The following is a 16,007-nucleotide window of genomic DNA, read 5'->3' as shown; positions in this document are numbered from 1 at the left end:
TTCCTTAATTTCTCTTTCAGATTTTTCATCATAAGTGTATAGGAATGCAAGAGATTTCTGTGCATTAATTTTGTATCCTGCTACTTTACCAGATTCACTGATTAGCTCTAGTAGTTTTCTGGTAGCATCTTTAGGATTCTCTATGTATGGTATCACGTCATCTGCAAACAGTGACACTTTTACTACTTCTTTTCCAATTTGGATTCCTTTTATTTCTTTTTTTTCTCTGACTGCTGTGGCTAAAACTTCCAAAACTATGTTGAATAACAGTGGTGAGATTGGGCAACCTTGTCTTGTTCCTGATCTTAGTGGAAATGGTTTCAGTTTATCACCATTGAGGACGATGTTGGCTGTGGGTTTGTCATATATGGCCATTATTATGTTGAGGTAAGTTCCTTCTGTGCCTACTTTCTGGAGAGTTTTTATCATAAATGGGTGTTGAAGTTTGTCAAAAGCTTTTTCTGCATCTGTTGAGATGATCATATGGTTTTTCTCCTTCAGTTTGTTAATATGGTGTATCACATTGATTGATTTGCATTTATTGAAGAATCATTGCATTCTGGGATAAGCCCTACTTGATCATGGTGTATGATCCTTTTAATGTGCTGCTGGATTCTGTTTGCTAGTTTCTGTTTCCTTCCTTTCTTTTTCTTTCTTTTTCCTTCCTTCCCTTCCTCTCTCCCTCCTTTCTTTCTCTCCCTGCCTCCCTGCTTTCCTCCCTTCCTTCCTTCCTTCCTTTCTTCCTTCCTTCCTTCCTTCCTTTTTTTAGTTAAGAAAGTCTCGAAAACGTGAGGGTTTTGAAAAAGGGTAGGTAAGTGTTCACGTGATATAGCATCTAATTAATTAAAATCAGCATCCTGAAGACTTGATGGTTGAAAGTAACATTCTAGCATGAATTGGAGAAAAATTCCTTCCTCCTGATGGGCTTATCAATCAATTAACATTAGACTTTTTGTAATCTATTTTTCCCCCATTAAGAATGTTAAAGGGCTTCCCTGGTGGCGCAGTGGTTGCGCGTCCGCCTGCCGATGCAGGGGAACCGGGTTCGCGCCCCGGTCTGGGAGGATCCCACATGCCGCGGAGCGGCTGGGCCCGTGAGCCATGGCCTGTGCTCCGCGATGGGAGAGGCCACAACAGTGAGAGGCCCACGTACCACAAAAAAAAAAAAAAAAAAAAAAAGAATGTTAAAAACCTTTGGTTTTCAGACTTCAGTTGACTGTAACTGGAAAACAATGTTTTCCAGAAAACTTTTTTCTTTTCTTATTCATATACTTCTTAGTGTTTAAGAGAAGGGAGAACACGGAAACTTGCTCTGAAAGGGAACAAATATTTTAAAGAAAACCATTCTTATTTCTTTTAAAAACATCTATAAAGGTCTAAAGTGAGTTGTGCCTATAGGTAAACAGAAATCTCCCTTCCTCCTCCCTGTGTTCCTCCCCCCCACCCCCACCCTCCATTTCTTTCTTCCCCATAAGACAGTGGTAAAGAACCACACCATGACTTTTATGACCACTTTAACTGCCATATATTGTTGCAGGTGCTGTGGCCATTACTCAGTATTTGTAGTTTAGGTGGACTATTCCGTAGTATGTCTGTGGTGTGTGTACTCATCTCTTTGCCAGACTGGGTGTATTTTTGTTCACTCAGAGCCAGTTTCTAGCATGTGGCCAACTCACCCGTAACTCCTAAGTCACCATAAATCTCCCGCAGAAATTCAGGAGTGAGTGAGTGCCGTACATAGACTCTATTCTTTGTATGCATTTCTGAAGAGGGTGTGTTGGTGGTCAAAGATTTCAGGCATAAAACCTCGTTTTTTGCAATTCCAAGACTGCTGCTGTAGCAGCCCCTGGCAAAGAAGAAGTTCTCAGGAGAAAATATTCCAAGCAAATGCTCCCTGATCTTTTAGGCTAGAGACTCAGAGACTTACTCAGGTCCATGACCATATCAAAATGATTTTCCCACTAGGTCCTGTCCTTTGTAGGTGCGAGACTGAAAGTTTGGCTTGGAAGTGAGTCAGGTGGGGTGTAGGGTGTTCTGTGGGGATGGGAGCTGGTGTTGCCTATCAGAGTGTGAAAATCTGTTTGTAAAATGGCCTTATAATTTCCAGTGGGCGTATAAGCGTTTGGTTCATATCCTCTTGCCAACGTCTCCTCAAATTGGCAGACTCCGGAGGTCTCCGCTTCTGATGTATACTGTAGATTTTTTTTATTAAAAAAATATATGTTGGCCTAATCCTTTGGTCAAGTTGGCATTTGCTTCCTTCCATCTCTCTATTTTGCCCTTGCGAATAGAGCCCATTTTTTTCTGTTTATAAGTCAGTCCTTTTTATTTGGTTGTAAAAAGCAGAGCCTCTTGCCTAGAGAAACACGGCAACATTGATGAATTGAAAACAGATTTTTCCGCACTTTCAAGTGTGTTCCACACTGTTCCTAAAAGACATATTAAATAATTCTACATGAGCAGGCAAAACTGTTTTGCATATGGCCAGTTTATGTTTGCACAAAAGTAACATAAGCAGTTCAGAGGAGAATTGACGCACTGTTTGAAAAGAGAGTCGGACTTTCCATTCTCCCGAATGGGTATATTTTCCTTTGCCTGCAGTATTCCTTGGGACTTTAATGTTTAATAAACTTGTTGTTCAGAGTCATAGCCTATGATTAGTACTCCTCTCGGCCCATCCAAAACATCATCCCTGCGTCCAGCTGCCTGCTTCCCATGTCTTCTGCTCTGTGCTCAGAACATCTCACACTTAGCAAGGCCGCATTGCATCATGGGTGTCCCTCTTTCCCGTATCCCACAAACCTGTCTCTTCCCTCGTTTTCTCTTGTGAATGGCTCCCGAACACGCAGATGAATTGCCACAAATCTGGGACTCATTCTTGTCATTTTCCTTTTCCTCATCTTATCCTTCCCAGCCAGTTCTTTCCTGAGTTCTGCTGAGTCTCTCTCAAATTCCTATTTGAAACCCATCAGCCTCTATCCACCATCCTAGCTGTAGCCACCATCAGCCATCCTCAGGTCAACAGAAACAGCCTCCTGTCCTGACACTGCTTCCACATGATCCCACCTCAAATTCATCAGCCCCTGTGATACTGTTAATCATTAATTAGAACATCTCACTCTCCCTTTAGAGTCAAGTCCTAAATCCTTGCTATAGCCTGCAAGCTCCTGTGTGCTCAGGTTCCTGCCTACTTCTCTGCCTTCCAGTTCTAGTGTCCTCCTTACTCACTGCACTCCAGCCACACTGGTTAAATTTCAGTTCCTGGGATGCGCCTAGCTCAGGGCCTTTGTACATGCTCTGTCTCTGGCCTGTGTTGCACACTCTCCCCTCACAACTTTACCTAACTCCTACTCAACCTTTGGGTCTTTAGCTTAAAACACCTTCCCTGTAAATCACATCCTTAAAGAAACTCTGATAGCACCCTGCTTTGTTTTTTTCTTCATAGCACTGACCACAGGATAGTAAACTAATTAGTTTATTGATTAGTTCCCCCCTCCCCCGCCCGCTACTAAAACCTAAGTTACAAGAATGACTTATCTCTTGTTGAATGAAAGAATAAATGAACAATAAGAGATAAACAACATGGTCCCCACTTTTTAGATGTAAGGACTCAGGCTTAGGGATTGCCACTGACGGTCCTAAAACTTTCACCTGTATGGTGGTGGAGCAAGGAATTAATCTGACTGTGGATCCAAAATCTGTGCTCTCTTTCTCATTGTTAGATGTGTCAGCTGGTTCGTGTAAAGCAAATTTGCAGTCCTGTACACTTTACAAACATCTCACATGGGTCTTGAGATAACTCTCAATTGAGTACTACTACTGTTCTATAGATGAGGAAACTGTGGCTCAGAGAATTTAAGAAATACAGGAAGTGGTGGGGCTGTCATATGAACCTAGATTGTCTCCTCCAGAGCCCTTAACTCTGAAGCTGACCTGCCCTTCATAACACACACGCTTTCTTCTGTCACGTTCAAGCCTGGCACCAGATGCTCTAGGCCTCCTGGTGACCTGTTCGCCCTCCATTCCCCTCGCACCCTACTCCCCTCTGTATTCCCAAGACTGGTAAGGTGTGTTTTGCAGGCTCTGCCAGGTGGCTTCTGGCTAGCTCCAGCCAATAGGAGGCAGCTGTAGGAAATGGGAGGGTGGGAGAATGGAAAGCCTGGGGTATATCTCCTTCCTTCTCTCTGCTTTGTATCTTCCCTTTGGTTTGATCTTTTTCTAAATGCCCTTCTCTTTGTGACTTCTGCTAATGCCACTTACTAGTGGTCTGTCTACTAATAGTTAGTTGCTAGTGGCCGATGAGCTAATGCCAGTAGTAGTGATTTACTAGTGCCCTAGAGAGACCAAGGGAAGAGGTGGCAAAGTTTTCCTGTTGTTGGTAATTTGCTCACGTAGATTTTCACCTCTCCCTATACCTTTGTAACACATTCCCAAGTATTTAATTTCTTTTATTGGACTACCTGGCATCATGGCATAGGCTCTAGTTGCTGCTGTCAGAGTACCCATCTCATTTCCTACTTCTTCCTTCCTTAAACCTGGATTAAAGGAGGTTTAAGATGTATCTAAGACTTGCAGGCCGTTCAGCTGGAAGTGGTATTTGCCTTTGAGCAAGAAGCCGTGATAAAAACCCTCTCTTAAGTTGGTTTCATTTCCTCTTTACACCCCTACGGTACATTGAGGATGTGGAGGCTATAATGTGCTAAGTGATATCCTTACGACCCTGAAGGACTACTGCAGCTTCTAAAGGTGCTAAATGTTAACTGGATAGTGGCTACTTAAGAGCGAGAATCTGTTTCTGTTTTGTATATACGTTCATTTGTATTATTTTTAGATTCCACATATGAATTCTATCATATAGTGTTTGTCTTTGTCTGTCTGATTTACTTCACTAAGCAGAATATTCTCTAGGATCATCCACGTTGCTGCAAGTGGCAGTATTTCATTCTTTTTTATGGCCGAGTAATATTGCATTGTATATGTATACCACATCTTAATGTGGTTACCAAAGGGGAGATGGAAGGGGGCCACAAATTAGAGGTATGGCCTTCACAGATACAAACTACTATGTATAAAATAGATAAGCAATAAGAATATACTGTACAGCATAGAGAAGTATACCCATTAGCTTGTAATAACCTATAATGAGATATAATCCACAAAAATACTGAATCACTATGCTGTACACCTGAAACTAACACAATATTGTAAATCAGGTATACTTTAATTTAAAAAAGAACAAAAAAGGGGGTAATAAAGAGAGGAAGAATCTGCCTCATAAGAATGGATCATGTTTAATTATAGTGGAAAAGGTAACAGTGCGAAGGAGTTTCCACTAATATACCTGAGGTCGGCCCCACATTCACAGTCCTGTAATCCCTGAGTTTGTCTTTCCAGCTTTCCGTGTTCTTGCCACCGTGATTCCCCGGGATCAGGAGGAGGGAGGAACAAGAGGTAGCTGTAGCTGCCCTCTGTGGTCCCTGGCACATTCCTCAACTCCAGAAACATGCTTTCTGCATCTTTGGGAATCATTTTCTAAAGTGGCAAGAACATGGTTCTTCTAGAAGTGACCCCAGATAAACAGCAGTCTCCCCTTCCTCTCCCCCCAAACACAGTAAGAAAAAAAAAGACAAGATGAACCTGGTCCACCCCCAGTATTCTCATACGTCAATGGTTAATGTGCTGTCCCTGAGAGAATTTGGCATAATAACAAGATTCATGACACACTGGCTCCAACTGATCACTGAAAGTTTTTGGTCAAAGAGTATAAAAATTGGGACTTCCCTGGTGGTGCAGTGATTAAGAATCCGCCTGCCAATGCAGGGGACATGGGTTCGAGCCCTGGTCCGGGAAGATCCCACATGCCGCGGAGCAACTAAGCCCGTGCGCCACAACTACTGAGCCTGCGCTCTAGAGCCCGTGAGCCGCAACTACTGAGCCCGCATTCTGCAACTACTGAAGCCCGTGCACCTAGAGCCCATGCTCCGCAACAAGGGAAGCCGCCACAATGAGAAGCCCGCATGCCGCAACCAAGAGTAGCCCCGCTCTCCGCAACTAGAGAAAGCCCGCACGCAGCAACGAAGACCCAGTGCAGCCAAATAAACAAACAAATAAATAAATAAATAAACCAAAAAAATATAAAAATTGGTTCCCACTCCCCCGACATTTAGTTCTTTAAAAAAATGTCTGTGATGCAGAATGGGAATAAATAAAATGTGACTGCCTTTCTCTAGCTGGGGTATCATCCCTGATGTTATCCATTTTAATAGCTACTTAAATATGTCAAGATCTATTTAAGTTCAGACAAGCACAGCTAACATTCAAGTCAGTTCTTTAGAACTAGAATGACTAGATTTGGGTGATACTTAGTAAATTTTTGCTTATGTTTTTTTCTGAGCAAATGAACTGAAATAATTATAAAATTGAAACATTTTCTAAGATGACACTATTGCATTTAATTGTATGAAATTTACAGTGTAGAAAATGTAATCATTTTATTCAGTAGTCCATGGTGTAATTAAGACTGTTCTTTTGAGGTATCTTGTATTTATGATTTTCCCCTTCCACCTGGATGAGACATCTCAAATTCAAAATTATACATCAATTAGGTATATTCTCAGGATTCTTTTTAAGGAGGCTGTTTTCTCATATCGTGTGTATCCCTGGTTTTATCATCCACGGGGATGCTTTTGCAATGCGAACATAGAAGCAGAAGCAGAGACACAGATAGTGCTCTGGACTTTTTGCATTTTCTTCAGGAAAGGGACCACACAGGATGAGGCACAATTTAATAATAATGTCGCAGCACATCGTGTGTGATGTGCAGTAAAGATCATTTTAAATTCCCATCAGAGCACACACCATGAACTGTGCTAATGCATGTAACACATTTTACAAAATCTGCTTGTGTGAGGCTTCTCCATCCTGTTTTAAGTGGGGCAATGTATATAAATAATAGATATTAGCAATTAAGCATCCATTCCTATGCACTCATTTATATATTTGAAAATAAATTAACCACAAACTACATAAAAGTGGATGCAGTCTTCTCTTTTCCCTTCTGTTTCCCCTGCTGTTCCTGAAAGATATTTCTGTATTTATCTCAGTATGAACAGTGACCCCAGCTCTCAATTTCTGCATCCTTAAATTAATTACTATCAAAATTTTCCTAAAATGCAATGAGTCTGACTTAACTCTTTATTTCCTTGATGTTTGCTGTCTAGGAGAATGAGGGGTTCTTAGCACTATTTGTGGGCACTACTCTAGGTGTTTTGCTCTCTTTTTTAACCAGGTACCAAAAACTCTTACCTCAGTGGGGGGATTTTGTTGTTGTTGTTGCAGTGTGGGAAATGAAGGATGAGCTATTACCTGTGTTGTCAGCTTAATACTGGAATTTTCTGGGTCATGGTAGCCTCTGTCCAGGCCCTAAGAAAACAGTCTAATTCAATGGTCTTCATGAATCTCCTTTGCTCTTTTGAAGAAAGAGTAGTTGGTTCTTTTCCTACATGAGGCTCCTGAGTGTGTGTTGCCATTTTAATGGAGTAGTCATTTTGGTCTTCCCTGCGAATACAAGGGTTCAGGTATCATGCTAGCTGCATCGGTCCTTCTCATTCTGCCAAGATACCTGATAAGACAGATCAGAGTGGTTCCGGAGGGGCACTCTCCTGTATTGTGTGGATACATATAATGGTAATTCGTAATTCTGGGGTCATTACAACCAAGATCCATTGCAAGTAAAAATCCATGCATCCCTGACACGATCTGATAAAATTCTCTCTTGTCAAAATGCAGAGAACTCTCCTCTGTTGTGTATTTTCTTGATTAGCATCAAGCTCTAACAAAACCAGAAACTTGGACATCATCTTGGACTCAGGGTCATACCTGGCAGCCTATTGGCCAAAGTTAGCCGAAAGCTGTGTATTGTTGGGAGTGTCTGGGGCTTCATAAAAGAAATAGAACTATTGCCAACGCTTAAAAATTGGGAGATTTCCTGTAACACTCTAGTTCTGGCTGGTCTGAACCTCTTTTTCCTTCTGGCAGCAATTAGCTGGAGCTGAGTAGAGGCAGTGTTCTTCTCCTTGCCACAGTCCCCACCTATCCCTATCATACATCTGGAGGTACTTCCTTATTCGCATTGTCTCCTGGCAACTGCAGGCAATTGTGTCTTCTAGTCTAAAGCCTCCATGGCAATGTTTTCACGAGATCATATATAACGTGTTAGAAATCTCTCCCCTTACTTTTTAAAACCATAATCATAAGAAAAGCAAAAGTCGAGCATCTGTTCTGTGACAGATTCTGTACTGGATGTTTTACCCATGTTATTTCATTTGATCTTCAAAACAGCCTATTGCATGTTACTAGCTCCGTTATGTAACTGAGTCTGAGATTTAGAGATGGTAAAAAACTTAATCCAGTCTTACACAGTGAATAAATTTCAGAGCCAGGAATTAAACTGATGTGATTTCAAAGTTTCTGTTATGCAAAGTTTATTTCACTTTTTTATCTTATTTTGAAAAAGTAAATATGAATTTAAATATAGACCAGAAACTGTACCTTTTTATGTTTTCCTTTGAGAAACTTCAAGGTTTCTTTAAATGCAAATGTCAATATGGAACATTACACCATTCCTGAATGGTTTATGTCTCCTATGAAGGTCAGTACAAAGTTAACACGAATAAAATTCCATATGTCTTGGTGTGGAGTCCATGACCTTGAACTTGACTGTGCTGATCATTTAGCATCAATTCAATGTGAAATTGGTTTTGCAAATGCAACCTGCCTCTTATGTCATATATAGAGGTGGTTTGGTGTAGCTTTGCACTGATTCGAATGCCTAGAAGGTGATGTTACCTAGAGGAACCAACCCTTTTCCACAGGCTGCTGGTGCAAGTATCCTTGTATTTTATTGCATATTTATACTTTTCCAGCTTTGCAATGCTATTCCACCCTGTCTTCTTCTCCTCTCAGCCTGGAGTTGCGGGTTGAATAGTCCCAGATGCAAGAAGAGAAAAAAAATTGGCCATTTTTTAGTCTACTTCATAGCTCCATAGCAAGAATGATTTTACCTCACTCCGGCTATTTAAAACACTTTGCCTCAGACTCCCAGCTTTGAGAGCAAACAACCTGCCAAGCACCTCCTAATTGCAAGGTGACCTTGACATGTGTCATTCATCAGAGTTTTCAAATTGAAGCCTTCCTGTTTAATATTCATAAAGACTTTTTTTTTCTAACAGCATATATGATGGTTTTCCAGGGGCTGGGGTTTGGGGAGCTTTATTTAGAGATGGGTTGATTGTGAGAAACATACCATCAGTGTCTCTTGGATGAACTGAAGGATGAGTTTGGAGGTAGGAAAATTTCGTTTGGCATTCTTCAAGGGAGGACAGTGATATGCTGGATTCTGACAGTTTTTTCTCACTGGGGGTTTCCTTGGCTGGTCCATCTGTGATTTTGAATTCGGATACTGAATTTATAACGATGGTATTAATGCCTTTCTCGTCTGCCTGCTTTTCGTTTGTGAGTTGCGTATCTAGATGAAAAAAGAAAACACACATACACAGACCCGCTTATAGTTGACGTGACCTCGTGATCCAAGAAGGGACGTTTGCAGAAAAATTCACATTCTAGACTTTTATAAGATTAAAATCTTATTTAGAAGCATGAAGCATTATTCGACAAGATTATCTTGAATGAAAATATATGTAAGAATACAAGTTCAATAATTATAAAATCTTACCCACATTAATATGTGCCACTTATTTCAAAAACACAGTGGTTTTTATAGTGATGGGTGGGGAGAATCAAGGCATTCATTCACTAGGATTAACAAAATCTCATAGAATGTTGTCAGCTTCTTGTCATAATGTTTTATGGATCTCAGAAGTAGTAGAAGGGTCTTAAATGCTGGACAGTAATGTTCAGTAATGTATATGATCTCAATCAAGTTGTTTTATTTCTTTGTGTCCTCAAACCTCAGTTTCCTCCCCTGTATAAGAAAAGTAGTCGGGCTTCCCTGGTGGCGCAGTGGTTGCGCGTCCGCCTGCCGATGCAGGGGAACCGGGTTCGCGCCCCGGTCTGGGAGGATCCCACATGCCGCGGAGCGGCTGGGCCCGTGAGCCATGGCCGCTGAGCCTGCGCGTCCGGAGCCTGTGCTCCGCAACGGGAGAGGCCACAACAGAGGGAGGCCCGCATACCACAAAAAAAAAAAAGAAAAGTAGTCACACATAAGCATCTTATAAGCTCATTTCTACATCTGCCCTTAAAGACTCTTACTTCGCCAGTCTTTTCTCTGCCTTGCCATTTGTTAGGTGTCTATGAAGGTGATAGTCTTTGTGGCTTTGGGGGTGTACTTCTTGGGAACAGGCTTTTATTTCCATATAACCACCTGGCAGGGAACCTAGAGCAAAGTCCTTGACTGAGATTCTGGTTTGGAGAGGCACAGAGAAGGCTGAAAAGACCTAGGTGCTTTATGTATTTCAGAGCTCCCATACTCATTTACTGGTTCCCACAGAATAGTTGAGGGTCTGTTATATAACAAGAACTGGTCTGGAAACTGGGGATTAAGTGCTGACTAAGACAGGCATGGTCCCTGGCTTTCAGAAACATCCAGACGGGGTAGTGATGCAGGCAGTGCATAGCTTACCTACACCAATTAAATCATCCTAAGATGGAGAGAAGAGTTAACAGAAGGTGTTCTCAAACCTGCATCCAGGATGACGCCCAGGGACTTCTTCAGACCTAAACAAGCATCAGTCCTGGTGATTTGGCAGCACTATTGGCAGATAGTGAAGATGCCTTCTAGAGAGTTGCCTTTTCCATCACTAGCCCAATGCCTGATTCAGTGATGCTCACAGAGTGACTGAAATCAATAAAACAGTTGGCAACCTGGTTTAATTTTACTGCGCTTAGGCAGCTCCGTGCAAGAAATACATTCTTGCCAAATCCATTTTCATTGTCTTTCCAGAAATTGCTTCTTAGTTTGAGGTAGGTGGAAATCTCTGCTTGAGCCTGCCTCCTAGGACGGTGGTAGACGTGTCTACAGAGTAGAATCATCTAGGAAACCTTCTAAAAATTTGGAATTTTTTTAAAGCTCAGGCAATCCCTCCTCCCCCTCAACAGATTAGATCACATTCCCTGAGGGTTTGTTTGTTTTTTTTTTTTTGCGGTACGCGGGCCTCTCACTGTTGCGGCCTCTCCCGTTGCGGAGCACAGGCTCCGGACGCGCAGGCTCAGCGGCCACTGCTCACGGGCCCAGCCGCTCCGCGGCATGTGGGATCCTCCCGGACCGGGGCACGAAACCGCGTCCCCTGCATCGGCAGGCGGACTCTCAACCACTGCGCCACCAGGGAAGCCCCTCCCTGAGGGATTTTTGAAGCTCCCTGAGCGATTCCAACATGCAGAAAAGTTTGGGAACCGCTGCCACAGGGGCCTTCTGCTTTTGAGAGTGGAGAAAGGAGAGGACAGCCCACTGATACGTACATCAGTGATTTTCAGAAGCTAATCCTGAGACAGTTGCTGTCCAAAGGCTCCTAACTGCCACGGGAGCTGACAGTATTGCACGCACAATTGTCTTAGGCCATTTTTGTTGCTTTCGGAGCCTCCAAACAGCTTTGGCTTTCAACAGTGTTTAATTTTTATTCCCTCCCTCTTAGGCTGCTAACTTTAAATCTCTTGGTTGCAGTTTGATTCACCTTAAAAGGAATTGACAGAAATAGGGGTTCAGAAAAACATCTATTGTTGATAGCAATTAATGTAATATTGAATAGATAGAATTAGTTCAACAGATTGGGAAACTCTTGGGTTCCTTTAACCCAAGAGAGATTCACCGAACTAATGGTATAGGGATGATAATGATGATGATGACGATGATGACAAAAATAATAGTTTATTTTTCTTGCTTGCATATGAGACCAGCTTTAATCACAAATAGCCATTCAAATTATGCCTTCAGTACTTAGAGAAGAACTGATATTTTGGGCCAGATAATTCTTTGTCACAGGGAGATTGTAGGAAGTTTAGCAGCATCCCTGTCCTCTACCTACTTGATGCCAGTAACACCAGTTGCCCTAGGACATGACAAACAAAAAGGTCTGTGGATATTGCCACATTTCCTCCATGGGGCAAAATCACCAATTTCGAATATCAAACCACCACGTTATACACACATACACACGCACACACACGCACGCGCACACACAGCACACAGAGTTGTATACCTTGTATGTCAAGTTCTGTGTTACCACTATGTACCTTATTTAATTTAAGCATCACAAAGACTCTAGGAGGTAGGTACTGTCAGCCTCCCAGGACAGATGGGAAATGTATAAATTGGTACCCCAGGTTAACAGACGAATGAGTGTAACCAAGGCTTAGTTTATTTAGATAAGTTCCCTGAGGCTTCCTTGTTAGTAAATGGTAGAGCTGGGATTTGAACCCAGGCCGTTTGGATTCCAAAAGCTTTGCTCTTGTCCCTGTCTCTTTGTATTATGCAACATTTTCTCCAGTTTGTTCTTAGCTTTTATCTCTGCTTCCTCAGTGTTGGGACTGCACGTCAGCAAAACCCTCTTCAGTCTAAATCCCGTGATGTGTCACCTACCTGAAATCAAGCCTTGCAAATAACATCGCTTTACAGACATACCTAAGCAGTCTTTGCAAAGCAAGACTACTTTCTTGCACACTTAGGGAATCCTGCCTCTTTAGTTACAGCTGCTGTATCCCGTACATTAAAGAGCATTTCAGGAAGAGCTGATAGATAACAAAACTTTGATGAGTATAGAGATTACAGCAGCTATTTACTACAGAATTAATTGACAATCAGTTCAAATTATCACACGTAGTCAGGCTGCATGTAATGTAAATTGCTTTTGCACAAAGTAATTCAGTAACAAAAAAAAGTTGGATAGAGGTTACTGGAATATAAGAACATGAGGAGAATACAGTATACAGCCAAGTGGTATATGATTCTCTTTTTAATTTCTCGACACTTTTAAGTATAGCATTTTGAATCTAAGTGGTGTGCTACATTAAGCAACCATTTGGAGACACTGGGCTTGTACTGAGAGAATTTTATGGAGAAGTTAAACTGCCATTCATAAAGTTATTTAAATTCTATAATCTCTGTTTATATTTTTATTTTTATTTTTTTCATTCCCCACTGGGAACTATCTGTTACTCATTAGAAAATCATCTGACAAACACACATTTCAGAACCCAGTCTGTTCAACCCAGAATTCTGACATCTGAAATGAGTCACAATTTTTGGGTGAATGTTACTGACATCTTCCATCTCTTATAGATGGAATGCTAACAGTAATTTCCCCAGATTCCTTCTTTTGTGGTGTTATTTGACTTTGTACCCAAAGTATTATAAAGTAGCATAAGCTAAAAGGAGAAACACATAAAAAGTGGTATCACATCTTCTGCAGAGAAAACTATTTTGGAATTAAATAAGGAACTCGTGAAACTAAATTTGGGATGTTATACATAGTTCTTGACATTAACTTAGAGAAAATAATTTTTTTCAACAGGAAAAAATCACCAAAATTAGGACAAAAATTAGAAGTTCAACTGTATTTCTTGGGAAAGAAATTAAAGTGTGTCCTGAAAGTCAGGGAAATAGAAAATTTCTATTTGGGCTAGAAGTAATTGTAGAAGCAATGGGCATAAACTTAAGTAACAGAGATGACAGACAGTAAATTAATTTTTTATTACCACTGAGCAAATGTTATTAATTTAATTCAATTAACATTTATTGAGTACCCGCATGCAATGGATGAATCAATGTGACAGGAGCTATTAATTTATTTACTTTAAGTCATTCATGAAACATTTTAATGATTTTCATTTTTGTTCACTAAGTGTGACTTTCGAATTTTTGCATTGGTGCATCTTCTGAGTCTCTCTCTATATGAATTCAAATCATGAATAAGTAGCATCTCTTCTCCCCGCCCCCCGCTCCTCCCATCCTATTCTTGTTTTCCCCCTCCCTTCCCTTCCCATTTCTCTGTCTGGGTTTACTTCTTTGACCTTTCCTATCTCGATTATTGGTTTCTTTTTTCCCGCCCATTCCTTCAGTGTAGTTTTTCCTCAAACTTTGTTCTCTTGGCTCCTTTCTTTGTTCCTTGGTCTTAAAGTCTGTATTCGTTCACACTCACATCCTATTTTCTTTGTGCACTTGGGCCCCAAATCTCTATGCAGTTAACCAGCCAGCCACAAAAACTATGTGCCTAGCTGTACTTGGCTCTTGGGAATTCAAAGACTAAGAGCAAATAGTCCTCAAGAGACCCAGAGTCATCACAAATTGCAGTCTCAAACTTGCAACTGACTATTGGATGTTTTATTTGAATTACTGGCCAAATCCTTACAATTACTGTGTCTCTTTCTATTGGCCCCTCATTCTCTTCCCCAAACTTGGTAATCCTGGATATCCCTGGAGAATTCACAGTTCAATTTCTTTTCATAGTATTGTCATTTTTCCAGTTTCATGAACTTAAAAATATTTGATTTGCCCCATCTCTCCGTTCAATGACCTTCCAGTCTTTCTTTATTATTCCTTCTAAATATCTCACAAGTCCATCTCTTGTTTTTTCATTTGAAATACTACCACTCAGGTTTAATCTTCTGTGCCCTCAAACCTGGACTCCAAGGCATACCTCGGAGATATTCTTGGTTCTGTTGCAGACGGCCACAATAAAGGAAATACTGCGATAAAGCGAGTCACTCGAATTTTTTGCTCTCCCGGTTCATATAAAAGTTCTGTTTACACTATAGTGTAGTCTATTAAGCGTGAAACAGCATTATGTCTAAAAACGCAAGGTACATACGTTACTTAAAAATGCTTCACTGCTGAAAAATGCTAAGCATCAGTGAGTTGTCTTTTTGCCATAGTCATAGCAAAGATCATTGATCCCAGATCACCATGACAAATCCAGTAATAATGAAAAAGTTGGAAATATTGTGAGAATTATCAAAATGTGGCACAGAGACACGAAGTGAGAAAATGCTGTTGGAAGAAATGACGCTGATAGACTTGTTTGAAGCAGGGTTGCCACATACCATCAATTTATAAAAAACACAGGGCTTCCCTGGTGGCGCAGTGGTTGCGCGTCCGCCTGCCGATGCAGGGGAACCGGGTTCGCGCCCCGGTCTGGGAGGATCCCACGTGCCGCGGAGCGGCTGGGCCCGTGAGCCATGGCCGCTGGGCCTGCGCGTCCGGAGCCTGTGCTCCGCAACGGGAGAGGCCACAACAGAGGGAGGCCCGCATAACACAAAAAAAAAAAAAAAAAAAAAAAAAAAAAAAAAACACAGTATCTGTGAAGCACTATACAGCAAAGCACAAGGTCAGCCTGTGTTTCAGTAATCATTGATCTCAACTATAATAACAACTCTCCTAAGACATCTTACTCACTGTAATCAAAATGATGTTGTGAGCAGTACTCTTCTGATCATATTACTCATGAAAAAGCAAAACAAAGCAAAGCAGACGCACGTCATGCATACACACAAAATGTCAGTAGCTCTTTCTTTCCCATTCTCTTATTCTCAATTAACTTATCCATTCTACTGACAAATTGCCTTTGACAAAAGTTCCTTGTTGTTAAGTTTTTCTTGTGAATGCTAAACTCCAGAAGCCTCTATGAAAATTATTAGATAAGATGTTAAGGCAGGGTGATTTTAATTTTAATTCTAGACCAAAATGTTTAAGGTGAGTGTGTATTTCAAATGTTTGGACCATTTTTAAAGCTGTAATGGTGAATTATATTTTCCTTTGGATTTAAACTATACTCTAGCTTAGAATTTAGTACTGTGATTATCTGTGGTTGAAATCAGATCGAAACAGACAAGTGACATTTCAAAGTGTAAGCTCCGGGCTTCCCTGGTGGCACAGTGATTAGGAACTCGCCTGCCAATGCAGGGGACACGGGTTCGAGCCCTGGTCCGGGAGGATCCCACATGCCGCGGAGCAGCTGGGCCCGTGCGCCACAACTACTGAGCCTGCGCTCTAGAGCCCG

The 16,007-nt window shown here is 41.4% G+C and overlaps 1 protein-coding gene across 1 annotated transcript in view; it reads right to left on the bottom strand.

The window, feature by feature from the left end:
- MDFIC2 (MyoD family inhibitor domain containing 2) overlaps positions 1 to 16,007 on the bottom strand; it is a 101,993-nt gene that overhangs the window by 2,871 nt on the left and 83,115 nt on the right. Inside the window, exon 3 of the mRNA XM_024123795.1 lies at positions 9,305 to 9,526. Coding sequence (XP_023979563.1) covers positions 9,305 to 9,526 — 222 coding nt within the window. The remainder of the gene's footprint in view (positions 1 to 9,304; positions 9,527 to 16,007) is intronic.

This window comes from Physeter macrocephalus, chromosome 18 (genome assembly GCF_002837175.3).
Source record: "Physeter macrocephalus isolate SW-GA chromosome 18, ASM283717v5, whole genome shotgun sequence".
Classification (NCBI taxonomy): domain Eukaryota; kingdom Metazoa; phylum Chordata; class Mammalia; order Artiodactyla; family Physeteridae; genus Physeter; species Physeter macrocephalus.
This window is presented reverse-complemented; position numbering and strand designations above follow the sequence as displayed.